Source organism: Alosa alosa, chromosome 16 (assembly GCF_017589495.1).
Source record: "Alosa alosa isolate M-15738 ecotype Scorff River chromosome 16, AALO_Geno_1.1, whole genome shotgun sequence".
NCBI classification, from domain to species: domain Eukaryota; kingdom Metazoa; phylum Chordata; class Actinopteri; order Clupeiformes; family Clupeidae; genus Alosa; species Alosa alosa.
Genome location: NC_063204.1, coordinates 1,287,936 through 1,308,669, shown reverse-complemented (window position 1 = coordinate 1,308,669; position 20,734 = coordinate 1,287,936). Strand labels below are relative to the sequence as shown.

Sequence of the window (20,734 nt, the reverse complement as noted above, 5' to 3'; positions counted from 1 at the left end):
AAATAAGAACTGCTTACCTGGTAGCCATCTTGAGTGTCACAGTCAATTATGTCCCTTCCAACAAAATTCCTTGAAAATGTTCCTTGAGGACTTAAATAATGATTGAAAATTGTTGCGGAGGATGAGAAAATTGGTCTTGGACACATTTATATTCCTTATTATTATCACAACATTTACCAATGATCACCAAATACCACATGTTTCTTTACTGTAAATGTTTATAGAATAACATGCACTAAAGCTTTTTCTTTTTTTTTGATATTTTTAAATAATAAAAATATTATTAATATTTCCATCTCAAAGACCCCAAATCCAGTCATGGACATGTTGCTGTAATGAGAAATTTCCCCTTAAATGTGGAAAAAACAACAAAATTGGTATTTATGAGGATATTTGAAATCATGTGCCAAATAGTACATGGAGAGATGTTTATAACCATATCCTTCTTATTTTGATAACATTTACTTTTATCGTCCCAAATGGCCTCTCAGGTCAGAACCGGCACAAACGGGTCAGAACCGGCACAGATGGCACATATAGGATTGAAGAGTGGGCAAAGACACATAGAGAACTCATGCTAAGACCATATTATAGAGAACACATAGAGAACTCATGCTAAGACCATATTATAGAGAACTCATGCTTGTATTATCATAGAGAACTCATGCTAAGACCATATTATAGAGAACACATAGAGAACTCTAAGACCATATTATAGAGAACACATAGAGAACTCATCACGAAGACCATATATAGAGAACTCATGCTAAGACCATATTATAGAGAGAACACATAGAGAACTCATGACCATATTAAGACCATATTATAGAGAACACATAGAGAAGAGAACCATATTATAGAGAACTCATGCTTGTATTATCATAGAGAACTCATGCTAAGACCATATTATAGAGAACCATATTATAAGACCATATCATGGAGAACATATTATAGAGAACTCATAAGACCATATTATACTAGAACACACATAGAGAACTCATGCTAAGACCATATTATAGAGAACTCATGCTAAGACCATATTATAGAGAACTCATGCTTGTATTATCATAGAGAACTCATGCTAAGACCATATTATAGAGAACACATAGAGAACTCATGCTAAGACCATATTATAGAGAACACATAGAGAACTCATGCTAAGACCATATTATAGAGAACTCATGCTAAGACCATATTATAGAGAACTCATGCTAAGACCATATTATAGAGAACACATGCTTGTATTATCATAGAGAACTCATGCTAAGACCATATTGTATCTTCTGACATCACCATTAAAAGTGTCTGTACAAAATGCTGTTGCCTGAGTACAGTATGTTAGTGTGATTTCACATTCAGTGTGTCATATGTGAGTTTGTATGTCACAGCATCAAGTCATATGAAGTTTGAATCTGGAGAATGTTAAATTCAAGCACCATAGATTGAAATGATAAAAGCTAAACGAGAAGCCATTACCTTGGTCACCGGGGATTCATAAGTGATATTTTCTTGATATATGTGTGTGTGTGTGTGTGTGTGTGTGTGTGCAGAGCATCAAGTGACCTTTGTGTGTTGTTTTTGTTCCACTAAAGAAATCCTCCATGGGGGCGTGAAAATCACGCATAACCATCTACTGTGTAACATCGACACCGTCCAGTGGAAAGACATTGTGAACAGTGGAGATTTGGTGTCCATCAAATCAAGTTTTGCCAGTTTCTGTGAGTGCATTATATTATATTATATTATATTATATTAGGTCTACTGGTTAGCACTTTGGACTTGTAACCGAAGGTTTGTCGGGTCAATCCCCGACCAGTAGGCACGGCTGAAGTGCCCTTGAGCAAGGCACCTAACCCCTCACTGCTCCCCGAGCACCACTGTTGTAGCAGGCAGCTCACTGCGCCGAGATTAGTGTGTGATTCACCTCACTGTGTGTTCACTGTGTGCTGAGTGAGTTTCACTAATTCACGGATTGGGATAAATGCAGAGACCAAATTTCCCTCAAATTTGTAATGTGTTTTGGTGACTGGTTTTGTTCTTGTTGTGATCCAGGCCAAAGTTGTGACTCAAGTTGCCACAATGGATCCTGTTGGGCACCAAGACCTGAAAACTGCCAAACTAGTAAGTGCTTCCCATTTCTAACGTTGTCACACCAGATCTACAGAGATAGTGTATCTGAATTTGCTATATGTAGCAATCATTGACTCTCCGTACAAAGTGTCAGTGATGCTAAGTATTAGCATAGTGTCAGTGTGAATAGATGATGCTAACCTAACCCTAATTTTGAAAATCTTAAAAATATGGGAAATGTGGGAACATAGGACCGATCCCGTCTATACTGCTAGCCCCATGTGTTTGCTATACTGCTAGCACCATGTGTGTGCTAAGTGCTGACTCTTGGCCAAATGATGCTGGTGCTGGCTCTGAGTCTTATTAGAGTCTCTATTGTGTGTGTGTGTGCGTGTGCTAAGTGACTCTTGGCCAAATGATGCTGGTGCTGGCTCTGAGTCTCAGTATTGAGGCAATTGCTCTGAGTCTCAGTATTGAGGCAATTGCTCTGAGTCTCAGTATTGAGGCGATTGCTTTTGCTGTTCTCTCTCCACAGTGACCAGGCTGGTGTGTGCTGACCAGTGCTCACGGCGCTGTAAGGGGCCCAAGCCCAGCGACTGCTGCAATGAGAACTGTGCTGGGGGCTGCACAGGGCCGTACGCCTCCGACTGCTTCGTGAGTTACACCACCCTGACGCAGCATGAGCCCATGAGTTACACCACCCTCACACAGCGTGTGCTCATGAGTTACACCACCCTGACGCAGCATGAGCCCATGAGTTACACCACCCTGACGCAGCATGAGCCCATGAGTTACACCACCCTCACACAGTGTGTGCTCATGAGTTACACTACCCTCACACAGCATGTGCTCACGCACTGTGATCCATAAGCAGAATCCACGAGGCATGTGCTCATGCATGGCTGGTCTCGTAGACCTTTAGTGCCATTATGTTATTTCTGATAACCATGATGTTATTCATGACAGCACAGTCGCATCATTTGTTTACGCACAGTCGCATCATTTGTTTATGGCTTCCATATAAGAGTTGAAAGCACAGTCGCATCATTTGTTTATGGCTTCCATATAAGAGTTGAAAGCACAGTCGCATCATTTGTTTATGGCTTCCATATAAGAGTTGATATGGATGCTCCTGCTCTGGGACATCTCTAATGGATGCTACTGCTCTCATACTCTTTTCACCTCTGCAGGCCTGTAAGGACTTCCGAGATGGTGGCACTTGTAAGCACATGTGTCCCCCTCTCATGTTGTACGACCCCAAGACCCACCAGCTCGTCCACAACCCTCAGGCCAAATACAGCTTTGGGGCCACCTGCGTCAAGACCTGTCCCCGTAAGTCAGTCTCTGGGATGTATGTCTGCACATGCCTACACCGTTCTTGTGTTATTGACAGTTAAAGTAGGCCGGCGCGGTTTGGTAAAGGTTAAAAGGTTAAAGGTTAAAAGGTTCAGTGGCGCTACACAGTACTGGAAAGACTAGGGTAGCTAGCTCAAGGCAGCTAATGGAAACCTATTGTGTAGGCCTACGGTAGCCTAAATTGAGTTATTTTTGTTAATTATGCATGATTTACGATATTTAATACATTTTCCCAGTGGTAACAGCCCCGAACCCCCTCTAATGTTTGGTTTTTATGTATGAAAAAATGTTTGACCTGTCGCAAGTTCACCAAGCTCCCAATCTCATTCCATAAGCCTAGAGCGCTCTTTCGCAGCTGTAGATGGTAATGATTCATGTAGGGTTCATGTCAATTCATACTGACTAATATTTAAAAACATGTTACATTATATATATTTTGATAGGACCAGCCAAACTATGAAAACTTATTTTGTGTGTGACTTATAGTCCGGAAAATATGGTATTTTGGACTTCGAACCTTGGTCCCTGTGGACACTCGGACCCGTGCATGGTGTTGGCGCTGTAGCCTGTTGCGCCACAGCAGCCCAAACGTGTTTGTGTTTTTGTCCTGCTTCTCTCTCTCTCAGATAACTATGTTGTGACGGACCACGGGGCATGTGTGCGTACCTGCAGCAGCAACACCTTTGAGATGGAGGAGAACGGCATCCGCAAGTGCAAGCAGTGTGACGGCCCCTGCCCCAAAGGCATGGACTTACCAATACCATAGAAATCACCAGATATCACATGCACTTACCAATACCATAGAAATACCATAGAAATCACCAGATATCACATGCACTTACCAATACCATAGAAATATCAATACCATAGAAATCACCAGATATCACATGGACTTATACCATAGAACTCACCAGATATCACATCAGTGATATTGCTTTTCATGATTCCACAATGGCTAAATGGATCATTGGTTGGTCACTTGTTGTGATCAACCTCTTAATGTTACAGTTTTTTTCTGATTGCTTAAGCACATTTTTTGTAACTATGGCTTTTTTTGCAAAACTCTACACACAAATAGGAAAACCTTTCACCCAATCAGCAAAACATTGTAGTTCTCTTGCAAAAGCTAACACACCTTGCTTACAGTTTTTTCGGAATGCTTAAACACAACTGTGATTCTTATAGCACAATTCCTAAAACTATTAATACTTATAGCAAAACCACTCACTGAGTTCGCAAAACTAAAAGCACAAACACTGCTTTGCACACAGTTTATAAAGCAATTTTGTAACACACACTTTGCACAACTGTAGGCACAATTCACTGCACAGCACTCTTTTTGCGGAACTGTAAACACAACTCATGCTTTACACTCAATTTCCAAATGATCAACACACTCCTAGCAAATCTATACACATGTATGGCTATTATTTACACTATTTTCACTCTAGCACACTTTCTCATGTGAAAACTGTTTTAGATAATTAGTTCACTTTGCAATCAGCCTAAGCACTATAAATAAGCCACAGGTAATGTACAATGGAGAGAATGACAAGGAGGTGAAGTTAGAGGAAGAGGACAAGGAGGAGCAAGAGGAGGATGGGGAGGGGAAGAGGAAGGGTAAGAAGAGAAAGAAATAGCCCTTTAGGCAAAAAAATCAGTCTACATGTGGGGATATTGTCATGTCAGGCCTGGATACGGCATTCCAGAAGATATTTTCCCCGGTGTGGACTAGGATATTGCATGTGATGTCGAAATTTTGAGAGAGCGACCCGATGTAGACTGATTTGTTTTGTCTCAGTGAAATGCTATTTTGTATTTTGACTTGGAAAAACACACTTGTGTTTGTTTTGTTGTGTGTAAAAAAACACTGACTTGAGGTTTGGATCCCTGTATGTTTACAGAACTATTACAAAAGTATGACCTCAAACTGACATACAGTAGTCTACCTTGTGCAAGATACCTGACGAAGACCTCTGGTCGAAACGTTGTGTTAATAAACCACTCTGGGAGCTTATAGAAACAGTGTGCGGGTATCTTTTTATTTTTCAATTGTCGGCTAAACCTTTTACCCAGCACCTGTTTAAATTTGGAGATGTGCGTGCACTCCACTCTTTGATTACTTAAAACTGTAATAATTTAGTGGGTTACTTAAAACTGCGGTTGAGTGTGCTCTACAGTCTGCCCACTCAAACCACAGCACGCTACACACATCACGCACACATCACACTACACACAGCACGCTACACACATCACACTACACACAGCACGCTACACACATCAAGCTACACACATCACGCTACACACAGCAAGCTACACACATCACGCTACACACAGCACGCTACACACATCACGCTACACGCAACACACAGCACGCTACACACAGCACGCTACACACATAGCACGCTACACACAGCATGATACACACATAACGCTACACACAGCACGCACATCACGCTACACACAGCACGCTACACACATCACACTACACACAGCACGCTACACGCTACACACAGCATGATACACACATTACGCTACACACATCACGCTACACACAGCACGCTACACGCTACACACAGCACGCTACACACATCACGCTACACACAGCACGCTACACACAGCACACACACAGCAGGCTACACACATCACACTACACACAGCACACTACACACAGCACGCTACACACAGCACGCTACACTAACACACTGCACCCGCCTGGCAGAACAGCAGCAGTGTTGAGACGGGTCATCATTTCACACAATGATTTTGGAAATTATATTTTGAGGTAAAATGGGGCCTTTAAACAATTCTGTGTTTTTTTAATTGCAGTTTGTAATGGGCTTGGAATGGGAAGACTAGCTGGTGTTATGACAATCAACGCAACAAACATCGACTCCTTCAAAAACTGCACCAAGATAAATGGAGACATATCCATTCTGAAGACCTCCTTAAATGGGTAAGGAAACCGATAAGAGTTCCCTCCTCCCAGTCAACTCCCACTGAGTCTTCACCTGCCGTGCTGCCGTATGACTTAAATGCAGAAATCCCATTTGAAATGTATTTCAGAGACCCATTCACTAAAACACCAAAGATGGATCCTGTGAAGTTGGACATCTTCAGGACGGTGAGAGAAATCACAGGTACAAGCACTTGGACACTTCGTCTCTCGAGATGTCTTACGGAAAGCAGTTGATAGTAATAGTAATATAGCAAAGTGATACATTTAGTTGCATCTGTTACTGAGGAATTAAAGCTATGCCCATTAATTAATAATGGGCATAGCTTTAATTTAATATACCCATTAAATAATAAATCTCATTCGCTTGTTGTACCAGTTGACCTCTGAGGAACTAAATAATCTAAATAATAAAGTAAATAATCTGTTCCTATCCAATCCCTTCCCATCATCCAAACCATGAAATAGGCTTAGCAACCCCAACCATAAAATAACTCCACCACACGTCTGGCATAGTCCCATGAAATAGGCGTAGCAACCCCAACCATAAAATAACTCCACCACACGTGTGACACAGTCCCAGCTACTGAACCATGGAATGCATTTGTTTTAGCTTTCACCGCAGCTTTAAAAATTCAGCATGAAATATTCATTTCTGAAGAAAAATGTGAGTGTTTTATATTTGCTGTGATTGACAGGTGACAGGACTAGAGACTGTGTTGTGTGAGAGTGACTGCTTTTCCATTTCTGTAGTACTGGTTATGTTGTGTGTGTGTGTGTGTGTCTGTATACGTATGTCTGTCTGTGTGTGTGTGTTTGTGTGTGTGTGTGTGTGTGTGTGTGTGTGTCGTGTGTGTGTACATGTGTGTGTGTGTGTGTGTGTGTACATGTGTGTACATGTGTGTGTGTGTGTGTGTGTGTGTGTGTGTGTGTGACTCCTGCCGCTCACAGCTCCTCTTGGTGTCGATCCTCACAGGCTTCCTGCTGATACAGGCTTGGCCCCACAACCTGACGTCCCTCAGCCCCTTTGAGAACCTGGAGATTATCAGAGGCAGGACCCAGCATCAGTGAGCCTCTCAAATGTGCATTACATTGTGTCTGTGTGTGTGTGTGTGTGTGTGTGTGTTATCAGAGGCAGGACCCAGCATCAGTTAGCCTCTCAAATGTGCATTACATTGTGTGTGTCTGTGTCTGTGTCTGTGTCTGTGTGTGTGTGTGTGTGTGTGTGTGTGTGTGTTATCAGAGGCAGGACCCTGGGGCACGTAGTGTAGTGTAGTATAGTGGAGTGGCGCTCCATGGGGCACGTAGTGTAGTGTAGTGTAGTGTAGTGGCGCTCCATGGGGCACATAGTGTAGAGTAGTGTAGTGGCGCTTCATGGGGCACGTAGTGTAGTGTAGTATAGTGTAGTGTAGTGTAGTGGCGCTTCATGGGGCACGTAGTGTAGTGTAGTGTAGTGTAGTAGCGTGGTCCATGAGGCACGTGGCGTGGCATGGCATGTGTGTAGTGTAGTGTAGTAGTGTGGTCATGGGGCGTGTGTGGTAGTGTAGTGTAGTGGCGCTCCATGGGGCGTAGTGAAGTGTAGTGTAGTGTAGTGGCGCTCTATGGGGCATGTAGTGTAGTGTAGTGTAGTGGCGCTCCATGGGGCACGTAGTGAAGTGTAGTGGAGTGGCGCTCCATGGGGCATGTAGTGTAGTGTAGTGGCGCTCCATGGGGCACGTAGTGTAGTGTAGTGTAGTGGATAGTGGCGCTCCATGGGGCACGTAGTGTAGTGTAGTGGAGTTGGCACCATGAGGCGCGTAGTGTAGTGTAGAAGCTCTATGGGGCTGCGTAACGAGTGTAGTGTAGCTCCCGTGGCGTGGCGTGTAGTGTAGTGTAGTGGCACTCCATGGGGCACGTAGTGTAGTGTAGTGTAGTGGCGCTCCATGGGGCACGTAGTGTAGTGTAGTGTAGTGTAGTGGCGCTCCATGGGGCACGTAGTGTAGTGTAGTGTAGTGTAGTGGCGCTCCATGGGGCACGTAGTGTAGTGGCACTCCATGGGGCTCCGCTGAGAGCCTCTCTGGTGACGCTCTGCATCGCATCACATGACTGGGCTGACTCCGTTTTGTCTCCAGGGGAACTGCGAGTTTCGCCGTCCTGCACATCCCACACCTGGAGCACCTGGGCCTTCGCTCGCTGCGGGAGGTCAGTGGGGGCGACGTGGTCGTCCGCTACAACCCGCGCCTCTGCTACATGGGCGACGGACAGTACTGGAGAAACCTGCTGAGGCTCAAACAGCAGCGGTACGCTGTGGGCCAAAACGCTGACCACGCCACCTGCGGTGAGAACCTGAGTGGTGTGGGTTTGCTTAGCAACACCACGTCTCCATGGTTAGGGCTTGGTGGAGGTGATGGAGTCACTCTAAAGTGGAGTCAGATCGATTTGTTTTTTCTGGATTGCTCTTTTTGTGTGTGAATGCGTATACCAGTTTCTATGTGTAAACCTGTGTGTAAACCACAAATGTGTGTGTGTGTGTGTTGTTTGTGTGTGTATTTGTGTGTGTATTTGTATGTGTGTGTATTTGTGTGTGTGTGTGTGTGTGTGTGTGTGTGTGTATATGTGTGTGTGTGTGTGTGTGTGTATGTGTGTGTCTGTGTGTGTGTGTGTGTGTGTGTGTTTTGTGTGTGTGTGTGTGTGTGTATGTGTGTGTGTGTGTGTGTGTGTATGTGTGTGTATGTGTGGTGTGTGTGTGTGTGTGTGTGTGTGTACATGTGTGTGTGTGTGTGTGTGTGTGTGTGTGCAGAGCTGCGTAACAGCACGTGTGATGACCGCTGCTCGGAGGCGGGGTGCTGGGGCCCTGGGCCCTCCATGTGTCTCAGCTGCCAGCGCTTCAGCCGCAGGGGCCTCTGTGTGGACGCTTGCAGACTGCTGGATGGGTGAGCACAACAACAACAACAACAACATCAACAACAACATCAGTCACCACATGCCGTTTAACAGGCGTGCTGTGTAGGTGTATGTGATAGCAGTAGAAATGCCCTTGCACACAGCAACCATAACAACAGCAGCAGTTCTCATCAGCTCATGCAGTGTTCCAATAAGGACTGTGAAAGGTGAGTCTGAAGGCAGTGGTCAGGCGCCTGGGAACTGACCATGTGACCGTGTGACATTGTGACATTGCTGGCATTGCTGGCATTATGTCATCCGCTGCCCAGTTATTGAATTCAGTGTTGGACAAACGCTCTTTAAACCTCTGGTACAATAGGCCTGCAGCGAGCGCAGTCTGGAGGAATGCCTCCATAATGGGGCTTCTGGTCAGGCTGCTGTTGTTTGCATGCTGCTCTAATGGGTGTCCTGTCTCCGGTCTCCAGGTCTCCGAGAGAGTATGTGCTGAACAAAACCTGTCTGGAATGTGACCCGGAGTGCAAGCCGCAGAACGGCCGTCCGACCTGCTATGGAGCGGTAGGTCCATTTCCTGTCCACGTCTGACACAGTGGACTTCCAGAGGAATGTTTTGCTGTATAGACGAACATGCTAAGCAGCTCACAGCAGAATACTGAGGCTTTGTGTGAGTTTCATCCTCCAGTCTTATGACATCCACAAATCTAATGGTCACATGTTAATGGTGATTAAATATGAATAGATGTGACCAAGGACACGCTCTGCTCTTTAGATCTGTCACAAAACAGATCTAAACTCTTCACTCTTGTGTTCTCAGTGGACATGCTAGGTATGCTAATGGTGACTATATGTGAGTGTATTTTAATAGCGTGACTGTCCATCTAAGCGGTCAGCTGTGTTGCTTTTGCAGGGCCCAGGCCAGTGTGTGGAGTGCCTCCACTTTACCGACGGGCCGCGCTGTGTCCACCACTGTCCCCACAATGTGTTTGGGGAGAACGACAAGCTCATCTGGAAGTACCCTGACCGGAGGAGAGAGTGCCAGCCATGCCACGCCAACTGTACACAAGGGTACGACTATGAGATGCCGCCTTTATTAGTTTACTCACATCCTGACTGACTTACTTAGTAGAACTGTTTTCATTTGTGGGAATGATGGTGTCTATTGCAGCTGTGTTGTATTATTGTGCCGATGTTTTCTCACTTTGGAAGACAGTGGCTGGAATCGCTACACTCAGCATTGGATATAAAATAGGAATATGTGCAAAATAAGCAAGATAGTAAACTTGCCTGTATGATGCTTCCATGTCAGGACTGATGACATCAAAAGGTCTGAGGGCAGCTGTTGTTGACCTCTCTGTCCACACAGACTCTGGTCTGTGTGGGACTCATTATTCTGCTGTCTACAAAAACTGATGAATTACAGCAACTTAAAACAGAATCCATCTTCCTAAACCCTCATATGTTCTGATTTAATCTGCAGATGTAGTGGGCCTGGACTGGCTGGCTGTGAACCAAGAAGGTGAGATATTGGCTCATGAATCTTGACGGCTGTTTTTCCTGCAGTCCTTTTATCACCGCACTTTGTTTGTCTTTGTGATAAATCTCACAGTGAGATGAGACATGCTGCGACAGCTCTCCTGCACATGGTGTAAAAGGGAAATCTGAGGGGGAAATGTGCTTGTTTTGTTCACATTCATGGGGCTTATTCCAAGTGGATTGATCCAGATCGACGTAACCACCCCTCCTCAACAGTCTGAGTTTCCCAACCCCAAATGGGGCTTATTCCAAGTGGATTGATCCAGATCGACGTAACCACCTCTCCTCAACAGTCTGAGTTTCCCAACCCCAAATGGGGCTTATTCCAAGTGGATTGATCCAGATCGACGTAACCACCTCTCCTCAACAGTCTGAGTTTCCCAACCCCAAATGGGGCTTATTCCAAGTGGATTGATCCAGATCGACGTAACCACCTCTCCTCAACAGTCTGAGTTTAACAAACCCCAAATGTTTTGAAATGCCTGCAATGTCGGTTCACACTGTTTCAATGAAACAAGGTTTGCAATGACATATGAGCATGATGCCCCAATGCATAGAGGCAGTCAGTGGTGCTATGTCACCTGTGTTTAAAACCCAATGGACCATATAGTGTGTGTTCGCTATCTCCGTAAATCACAGTTCAAACCCAATGGACCATATAGCGTGTGTTGAGTGCTGAGTGTCCAAGAGACCTTGAAGCTGCCCCACCATCATCAGAAGCAAAATGGCCACACGCTAACTCGTATAGTTACAATATGGCCACACGCTAACTCATGATAGTTACAATATGGGCATTAAGTTCAATGCAGATAGTTACAATCCAAATATGGCCACACGCTAACTTCGGGCAGATAGTTACAATATGGCCAACACGCTAACTCGTATAGTTACAATATGGCCACAGCTAACTCATATAGTTACAATATGGCCACACGCTTAACCGTGATAGTTACAATATGGCCTAACAATATGGCCAAAATAACGCTAACTCATATAGTTACAATATGGCCACGCTTAACTCAGATAGTTACACATTATGGCCACACGCTTAACTCGGTAGTTACAATATGGCCTAAACTATATAGTTACAATATGGCCACACGCTAACTCGTATAGTTACAATATGGCCACACGCTAACTCATATAGTTACAATATGGCCACACGCTAACTCATATAGTTACAATATGGCCACACGCTAACTCACATAGAGTTACAACATGGCCACACGCTTAACTCATATAGTTAAATATGGCCTAACTCAGATAGTTACATGATTCACACGCTAACCAGAGGTTACAATATGTACACGCTAACTCGTGATAGTTACAATATGGCCACACGCCAATCTCGTATAGTTACATTAAGGGTCACGCTTAACTCATATAGTTACACAGACCACACGCTAACTCGCTGTGAGTAAGTTACAATATGGCTTAACTCATATAGTTACAATATGGCTACACGCTAACTCCGATAGTTACACATGGCTCAACTCGTATAGTTACAATATGGCCACACGCTAACTCGTATATCGTTACAATATGGCCTAACTCATATAGTTACAATATGGCCACACGCTAACTCGTATAGTTACAATATGGCCACACGCTAACTCGTATAGTTACAATATGGCCTAACTCATATAGTTACAATATGGCCACACGCTAACTCATATAGTTACAATATGGCCACACGCTAACTCAGAGAAGTTAACATGGCCACACGCTAACCGTGAGAATATAATATGGTCACACGCTAACTCGTGAGAAGTTACAATATGACCACACGCCAACTCGTGATAGTTACACATGGCCACACGCTTAACTCAGATAGTTACAATATAATACACGCTAACTTATAGCATAATATGGCCACACGCTAATCAGATAGTTACAATATGGCTACACGCTTAACCGTATAGTTACAATATGACCATACTAACTCTCAGAGAAGCCATAATATGGCCACACGCTTAACTCATATAAAGCGGCAATATGACCACGCCGCTTAACTCAGAGAAGTTACAATATGGCCACATCGCTAACTCGTATAGTTACATGTATACACGCTTAACTCAGATAGTTACATGGCTCTAACTCATAGTTACAATATGGCCACACGCTAACTGTGATAGTTACACATGGCTACACGCCATCCTCAGATAGTTACAATATGGCCCAACTCATATAGTTACAATATGGCCACGCCATCCTCGTGATAGTTACAATATGGCCACACGCTAACTCATATAGTTACAATATGGCCACACGCTAACTCATAGTAGCTACAATATGGCCACACGCTAACTCATATAGTTACACATGGCCACACTAACTCATAGCAACATGGCCACACGCTTAACCTTTACATAGTTACACATGGCCCAACTCCGTGAGAAGGCACATGACCACACGCCAACTCGTGATAGTTACATTGAGTGGGCTACACGCTAACTCATAGAAGCTAACATGAGACCACACGCCAACTCGCATAGTTACAATATGGCCTAACTCATAGTTACAATATGGCCACACGCTAACCTCAGAGAAGTTACAATATTATGCCACACGCTTAACCTCGTGAGCAGCCACAATATGGCCACACGCTAATCCTCGTATAGTTACACATGGCCACACGCCAACTCGCATAAAGCAATATGGCCACACGCTAACTCGTATCGTTACAATATGGCCTAACTCATATAGTTACAATATGGCCACACGCTAACTCATATAGTTACAATATGGCCACACGCTAACTCGTATAGTTACAATATGGCCTAACTCGTATAGTTACAATATGGCCACACGCTAACTCGTATAGTTACAATATGGCCACACGCTAACTCGTATAGTTACAATATGGCCACACGCTAACTCGTATAGTTACAATATGGCCACATCGCTAAACTCAGATTGCTACCAACCCTATATAGTTACAATATGCTACACGCTTAACTCGTGATAGTTACAATATGGCCACATCGCTAACTCACAGATAGTTACACATGGCCACACGCTAACTCGCCAGATAGTTATAATATGGCCACACGCTTAACTCAGATAAAGTTGGCTAATATACACACGCTTAACTCGTATAGTTACAATATGGCCACACGCTAACTCGTATAGTTACAATATGGCCACACGCTAACTCGTATAGTTACAATATGGCCACACGCTAACTCGTATCGTTACAATATGGCCTAACTCATATAGTTACAATATGGCCACACGCTAACTCGTGATAGTTACAATATGTAGCTTTTCACACGCTTAACTCGTGATAGTTACAATATGGCCTAACCTATATAGTTACAATATGTACACGCTTAACTCAGATAGTTACAATATGGGCTGCATCGCTTAACCTCGTGATAGTTACAATGGCCACACGCTTAACTCGTGATAGTTACAATATGGCCACACGCCAACTCATATAGTTACAATATACACGCCACCTATAGTTACAATACATGACCACACGCCAACTCGCATAGTTACAATATGGCCTAACTCATATAGTAAGCCACACATGGCCACTAACTCGTATAGTTACACATGGCCCAACTCACAGAAGCAATATGGCCACACGCCAACTCATATAGTTGCTACAATATGACCACACGCTTAACTCGTATAGTATACAATCCTCAGATAGTTACAATATGCCACACGCTAACTCATATAGTTACAATATGGCCACACGCTAATCCCTCAGAGTAGTTACAAATATGGCTAACTCAGCTATAGTTACAATATGGCCTAACTCGTATAGTTACAATATGGCCACACGCTATGCTTTCATTATTGTTACAATATGGCCACACGCTTCATTATATGAATTTACACATGGCCACACGCCTTTCATTGATCGTTACAATATGGCCAACTCCTTCTATAGTTACAATATGGCCTAACCTATAGTTACAATTGGCCATTTCGATATAGTTACAATATGGCTACACGCTAACTCGTATAGTTACAATATGGCCTAACTCATATAGTTACAATATGGCCCACCGCCAACTTTCGTATAGTTACAATATGGCCACACGCGCTAACTCTTTCGATAGTTTTACACATCAAGATGGCTGGCTGCATAATGCATAGCGACCTCTCTGTCCCAACCGTATCGATTGTTTTGTTCGTTTAAAAGTGTTTGTCAAAGTTTTACGTGGTTCGCCTTGTCTTACCACGCCGCACTACAAATTTACAGCAGGCAGTTTTAATTGACATCTGCAAAAGCAAGTTTTGCGGCGTTCTGGACTTTGCAACAGAGACGCTAAGCGAACTTTCGGACTACTCCGCCTGCAACAACACCGACTCGCCTGCTACTCCGAAAGAAAGCGCCGGAAGCGGTAAAGCAGGAAGCAGAAGAGGGGCAAGCGCTGAGGTCCGGGCCAGGCTAATGCCAGCCCAACTTCGCCCAGCCATACCATCCATCTCTGGCAAAATGTACCATCACTGGACAACAAAATGGATCAAGCATACGCACTGCTGAGATCAACGAACCCGGACAGTAACTAACTGCTGTGCTCGTCTTCACTGAGACTTGTTAAATGACAACATTCCGGACTCTGCTGTACAACTGAGCAGCTAGCATGCTATCGAGCAGACAGAGCCATTGTAAAGGGAGGTAAATTTGCGAGGAGGAATCTGTGTTTACATCCGTGGCCACGGTGCGGGACACTGTAGTAGTATGCAAACACTGCTCACCACTGGCAGAGTTTATGATCATGAAGTGCCGTCCTTTTTACCTGCCATTAAGGAAATTCTGGCATTCTGCTAGTCGCAGTATACATCCGCCTACCAACAACAAATAGCTGATAAGGCAGCGTGCTTAGTGAACTGTACCAGGCTGTCAGTGAACAACAGGGCGCACACCCAGACGGTTTCACCATCTTCACTGGAGATTTTAACCATGCTGATCTAAAACTGTACTTCAAAGCTACACCAGCATGTTGATTTTCCAACAAGAGGAGATAACATCCTGGACCTGGTCTACACTACACACAAAGGAGCATACAAAGCCACCCCCCCACATTGGACTTTCAGACCATATCACTGTTATGCTAATGCCGCATGCAGACAAAGGGTAAAGCTTAACAAACGGTTCGTAAGCAGGTAAAAAGTGTGGCCTGAGGAGCCCGATGCTCTTCAAGACTGCTTTGACACAACAGACTGTAAAATGTTTGCCAGGCAGCCACTTACAACAACCGACAGACATAGAGGAGTATACAGACACTGTAACCTCTTACATCACCAAGTGCATCGATGTGACCCACAAAAAACATCATCACTCGGGCTAACTGGAAGCCATGGCTGACAGGGGATGTCCTCAGGCTGCTGAGGCCAGAGACAAAGCCTACAGGGCTGGGGATGAAGCTGGCATGAAAACAGCGAGCCAACCTGTCCCGGAAAGCATCAAGGAAGCAAAAAAGGAATACACTCACAAGATAACCACCCACTTCAAAGACAGCAGGAACTCACAAAGCCTATGGCAGGGCATTCAGGCCCTCACGGGACTACAAGCCAGCGCCACAGAGCTGTGAGGCAACATCCTCTGCTCAACAACCTGAACCTTCTTTGCTCGGGCTTTGAAGCACAAAACAGCACCTGCCCACAGAAGACCCATCCCCTCTCTACATGAGCAGCCCTGTGCCTCTCTGCCGACAGCGTGAAGAGGACACTTGCTGCTATCAACACCCGGTAAGGCAACAGGTCCAGACAACATCCCAGGTGTTCGTGCGGCTGAAGGACTGCGGGGGAGCTTAAGGATGTCTTCACAGACATCTTTAACACTTCCCTGAAGCAAGCCATCGTCCCATCATGTTTCAAAAGCTGCCACCATCATACCTGTGCGAAAGAAAACTGCTCCATCCTGCTTCAATGACTTCGCCCTGTGGCACCTGACACCCATCATCATGAAGTGCTTTGAGCGGCTTGTCATGTCACATATCAAAGCCATTCTCCCCCACCCTGGACCCCTTCAGTTTGCATACCGAGCCAAGCGGTCTACAGAGGATGCAATCTGCTCTGCCCTCCACAGCCCTCACCCACCTGGAAAAGAGACTCATATGTGAGATTGCTGTTTATAGACTTCAGTTCTGCATTCAACACCATAATACCACAACAACTCATCTGCAAACTTCGACAAACTGGGACTCAGTACCTACCTCTGCAACTGGCTACTGGACTTCCTCTGTCAGAGGCCCCCAAGAAAATGCGTGTTGGCAACAATACCTCAAAGCAGCATCACACTGAGCACAGGGCCCCCCCCAGGCTGCGTGCTCAGTCCATGCTCTTCACCCTACTGGCCTTTATGACTGCACTGCAACCTACAGCAACAATCACATAGTGAAATTTGCTGACGACACAACTCTGGTGGGTCCTCTCATCAAGAACGACGAGACTCAATACAGGTTGGAGGTCGACCATCTGACCCACGTGGTGCAGGGACAACCTCCTGCTGAGCGTCAGCAAGACCAAAGAGATTGTTGTTGACTTCGGAGGGTCACACCCAACACCTGCCACTGACCATCGGCCCGGTGCTGTGGTGGAAGGCGAGCAGCACCCAAATTCCTGGGGGGTGCATCAGTGAAGACCTCTCTGGACCACCAACACTGCATCACTGTGAAGAGAGCTCAGGCGCCGCCTGTACTTCCTCGCGGAAACTCAGAGCAAGTGCTCCACCAGCCATCATGACCACATTCACCGAGGCACCATTGAGGCATCCTCTCCAGCTGTATCGCTGTGTGGGGCCGGAAGCTGCCTGAATACAATGGGGAAAGCCCTGCAGGCGCATAGTGAACACAGCTGGAAGGATCGTGGTGCTCACTCCCCTCCTGAAGGACATTTACACCACCCACCTCACCCATAGAAGGCGACCAAAATTGTGAGGTGATGCAAGTCACCCGCTCACAATCTGTTTGATCTACTGCCCTCTGGGGGAATTTGCAAACCTGCGGCTCCCGCGCTACCAGACTCACCAACAGCTTCATTACACCAACACAGGATGCGGACTCTCCCTGAACTCCCCCTCCACCCTCAGCTACATAACAGGTGGACATTGGACCCAAAACATGCACTCCCACTTGCACGCTTGAACACCCTTGCACACTTGTACGCTTTACAACTTGGTGTTGTTGTCCTGAAAACACAACACTTCTGCTATCTTACATAACTTGCACCACTATGCCACTTTCTTTATTACTCAGGTCAAACAGAACTACCCAAGCCTCTTATTGGCCCTGACTTTTGCCTAGTTTTTTATTGACTGTCTATGCACAATTTCAACAAAATTTTGCTGCTCTTATTTTTCATTATTATATGTGCCCTCTTATTTACTTATTTACTTACTTTTTTGTTTTACTTGAATGTTATGTTTGTCTGTGGACTTAAAATTGGTAAAATATGTCTTGTCTTCACCGTGGGATAGTGAAAGCGTAATTTCGATCTCTTTGTATGTCTGGAACATGTGAAGAAATTGACAATAAAAGCTGACTTTTGACTTTGACTTTGATAGTTACAATATGGCCACCACGCTAGCTTTCATTATATGGTTACAATATGGCCACCATTTCATTATAGTTACAATATGGCCCACCTAACAGTTATAGTTACAAATGTAATACCGCGCTAGCTTCGTATCGTTACAATATGGCCTAACTCATATAGTTACAATATGGCCCACCATTCTTTCATTATAGTTTTACAATATGGCCCACCGCTAACTTTCATTATGGTTACAATGTGGCCTGCCTTTTCATTATAGTTACAATGTAATGGCCACCAGCTAGCTGTTATAGTTACAATATGGCCCTGCTAGCTCATCGTATAGTTACAATGTATTGCCTTCTTCGGTATAGTTACAATATGGCCACCGCAGCTAACTTTCATTATAGTTACGAAAATATGGCCCTGCAGCCTAACTCATATAGTTACAATATGGCCCTGCAGCTAGCTTCGATATAGTTACAATATGGCCACCTAACTTGTATAGTTACAATATGGCCTAACTCATATAGTTACAATATGATACCAGCTAACTTCATTATAGTTACAATATGGCATTTAGCTCATATGGTTACAATATGGCTGCAGCTAACTTCATTATGGTTACAATATGGCTAACTCATATAGTTACAATATGGCCACAGCTAACTCATATAGTTACAATATGACCACCCGCTAACTTCATTATGGTTTGTATATGGCCCCAGCTAACTTTCATTATTTACAATATGACCACCGCAGCTTCAACTCATTATGGTTACAATATGGCCCGCAGCTAACTCATATAGTTACAATATGACCACACACTTTCGTATAGTTACAATATGGCCACCGCAGCTAGCTTCATTATGGTTACAATATGGCCACCTTCGCTTCGATATAGTTTACAATATGGCCTAACTCATATGGATTTACAATATGGCCCTGCAGCTAGCTTTCGTATAGTTACAATATGGCCACCGCGCTTTCATTATAGTTACAATAATATGGCCCACGCTAACTTCGTATAGTTACAATATGCCACCGCGCTGGCTTCATTATGGTTACAATATGGCCACCGCCGCTAACTCATTATAGTTACAATGTGACCGCGCTTCTTCGTATATGGATTACCGGCCATGACCCGCTGCTTTCATTATAGTTACAATGCGGCCGCGGCTAAATGGTTACAATGGCCACACGCCTTCAGAGATTATGGTTACAATATGGCCACACGCGCTTTCTTATAGTTACAATATGGCTACACGCTTAACTATCTTCATATAGTTACAATATGGCCACTTAACGCTAACTTGTATATAGTTACAATATGGCCACACAGCTAACTCATTATAGTTACAATATGGCCACCGCGCTAACTTCATATAGTTACAATATGGCCTAACTCATATAGCAATATGGCTTCTTCATATAGTTACAATATGGCCTAACTCATTTATGATCCCAACAATATGGGAACTGGATTTTAATTTCTGTATTACTGGTTATGGTGTGTGTGTGTGAGGTGAGCTAGTGACTTAGTACTGGTTACAATATGTGTGAGAGGAGAGTGAGTGATAGTACTGGTTATGGTGTGTGTGTGTGAGAGTGATTTTATGATAGTATCTGGTTATGGGTGTGTGTGTTGATTTCTGAGTGACTGATTTATGGTGGTTATGGTGTGTGTATGAGGTGAAAGAGGAGTGAGGCAACTAGTGTTAATTTAGGTCAGGCGAGGCGAGAGGAAATATGTTAGATCAACAACCTTTTTTTCATGACTAAGGCAGAGGCGATGGCGAGGCGGCAGTAATGTCCTGAAACACTGACTAAGACTATCTTAAGATGCATTATTGTTGACGAAAAAGACTAGACTAAAATGTTTTGCATGAAATAAAAACTAAGATAAAATCTCTCTTCATTTTTCGTCTACAAAATGAGAAGACAGAATATCTAGCTGTTACGTTTTCAAAATATTCGAATGAGTTCATACACAGCTTTCCTGTAGGCTAGTCGTGCTGTTGCTGCAACCCTGTGGCTGCAACACAAAACTACATGGAACAAGAACACTGGAGATTTCTGCCAGAGTTAGCAAGCTAACTACCTAAGCTTTATGCCACAATGCTACATACCCAGAAGTTGAAGCTTCTCTCATACAAATTAACATCCCCAGAATTTAACTAGTTAGACTGATGATGCAAAGTTTGCTAGCAAGTAAGCTAATATGGAAAGTTTGCTAGCAAGTTAGCTATGGCTAAGACGGAGAGTCTGTTTGGGGAATGTGTTGTGTTTGGCGCATATCGCCATCTAGCGAGAGGGAGTAAAACATTAATACTTTGGCCTATGACAGTGTTTCTCAAACCTTTTCAGTTTCAGGACCCTTAACTAACCCTATCTAAAAAAAAAAAAAAAGATTAGACCTACTTCAACAGTAGCCTATAATTA

The 20,734-nt window shown here is 44.2% G+C and overlaps 1 protein-coding gene across 3 annotated transcripts in view; it reads left to right on the top strand.

The window, feature by feature from the left end:
• The window catches only part of LOC125309058 (epidermal growth factor receptor-like), a 68,085-nt gene that overhangs the window by 29,962 nt on the left and 17,389 nt on the right, over nucleotides 1-20,734 (top strand). For all 3 annotated transcript variants that reach the window (XM_048265718.1, XM_048265719.1, XM_048265717.1), the window contains exons 4-16: nucleotides 1,593-1,718; nucleotides 2,053-2,121; nucleotides 2,606-2,724; nucleotides 3,261-3,402; nucleotides 4,053-4,169; nucleotides 6,256-6,382; nucleotides 6,493-6,566; nucleotides 7,359-7,449; nucleotides 8,494-8,699; nucleotides 9,162-9,294; nucleotides 9,730-9,820; nucleotides 10,170-10,327; nucleotides 10,740-10,778. In XM_048265718.1, coding sequence (XP_048121675.1) covers nucleotides 1,593-1,718; nucleotides 2,053-2,121; nucleotides 2,606-2,724; nucleotides 3,261-3,402; nucleotides 4,053-4,169; nucleotides 6,256-6,382; nucleotides 6,493-6,566; nucleotides 7,359-7,449; nucleotides 8,494-8,699; nucleotides 9,162-9,294; nucleotides 9,730-9,820; nucleotides 10,170-10,327; nucleotides 10,740-10,778 — 1,492 coding nt within the window. The remainder of the gene's footprint in view (nucleotides 1-1,592; nucleotides 1,719-2,052; nucleotides 2,122-2,605; nucleotides 2,725-3,260; nucleotides 3,403-4,052; nucleotides 4,170-6,255; nucleotides 6,383-6,492; nucleotides 6,567-7,358; nucleotides 7,450-8,493; nucleotides 8,700-9,161; nucleotides 9,295-9,729; nucleotides 9,821-10,169; nucleotides 10,328-10,739; nucleotides 10,779-20,734) is intronic.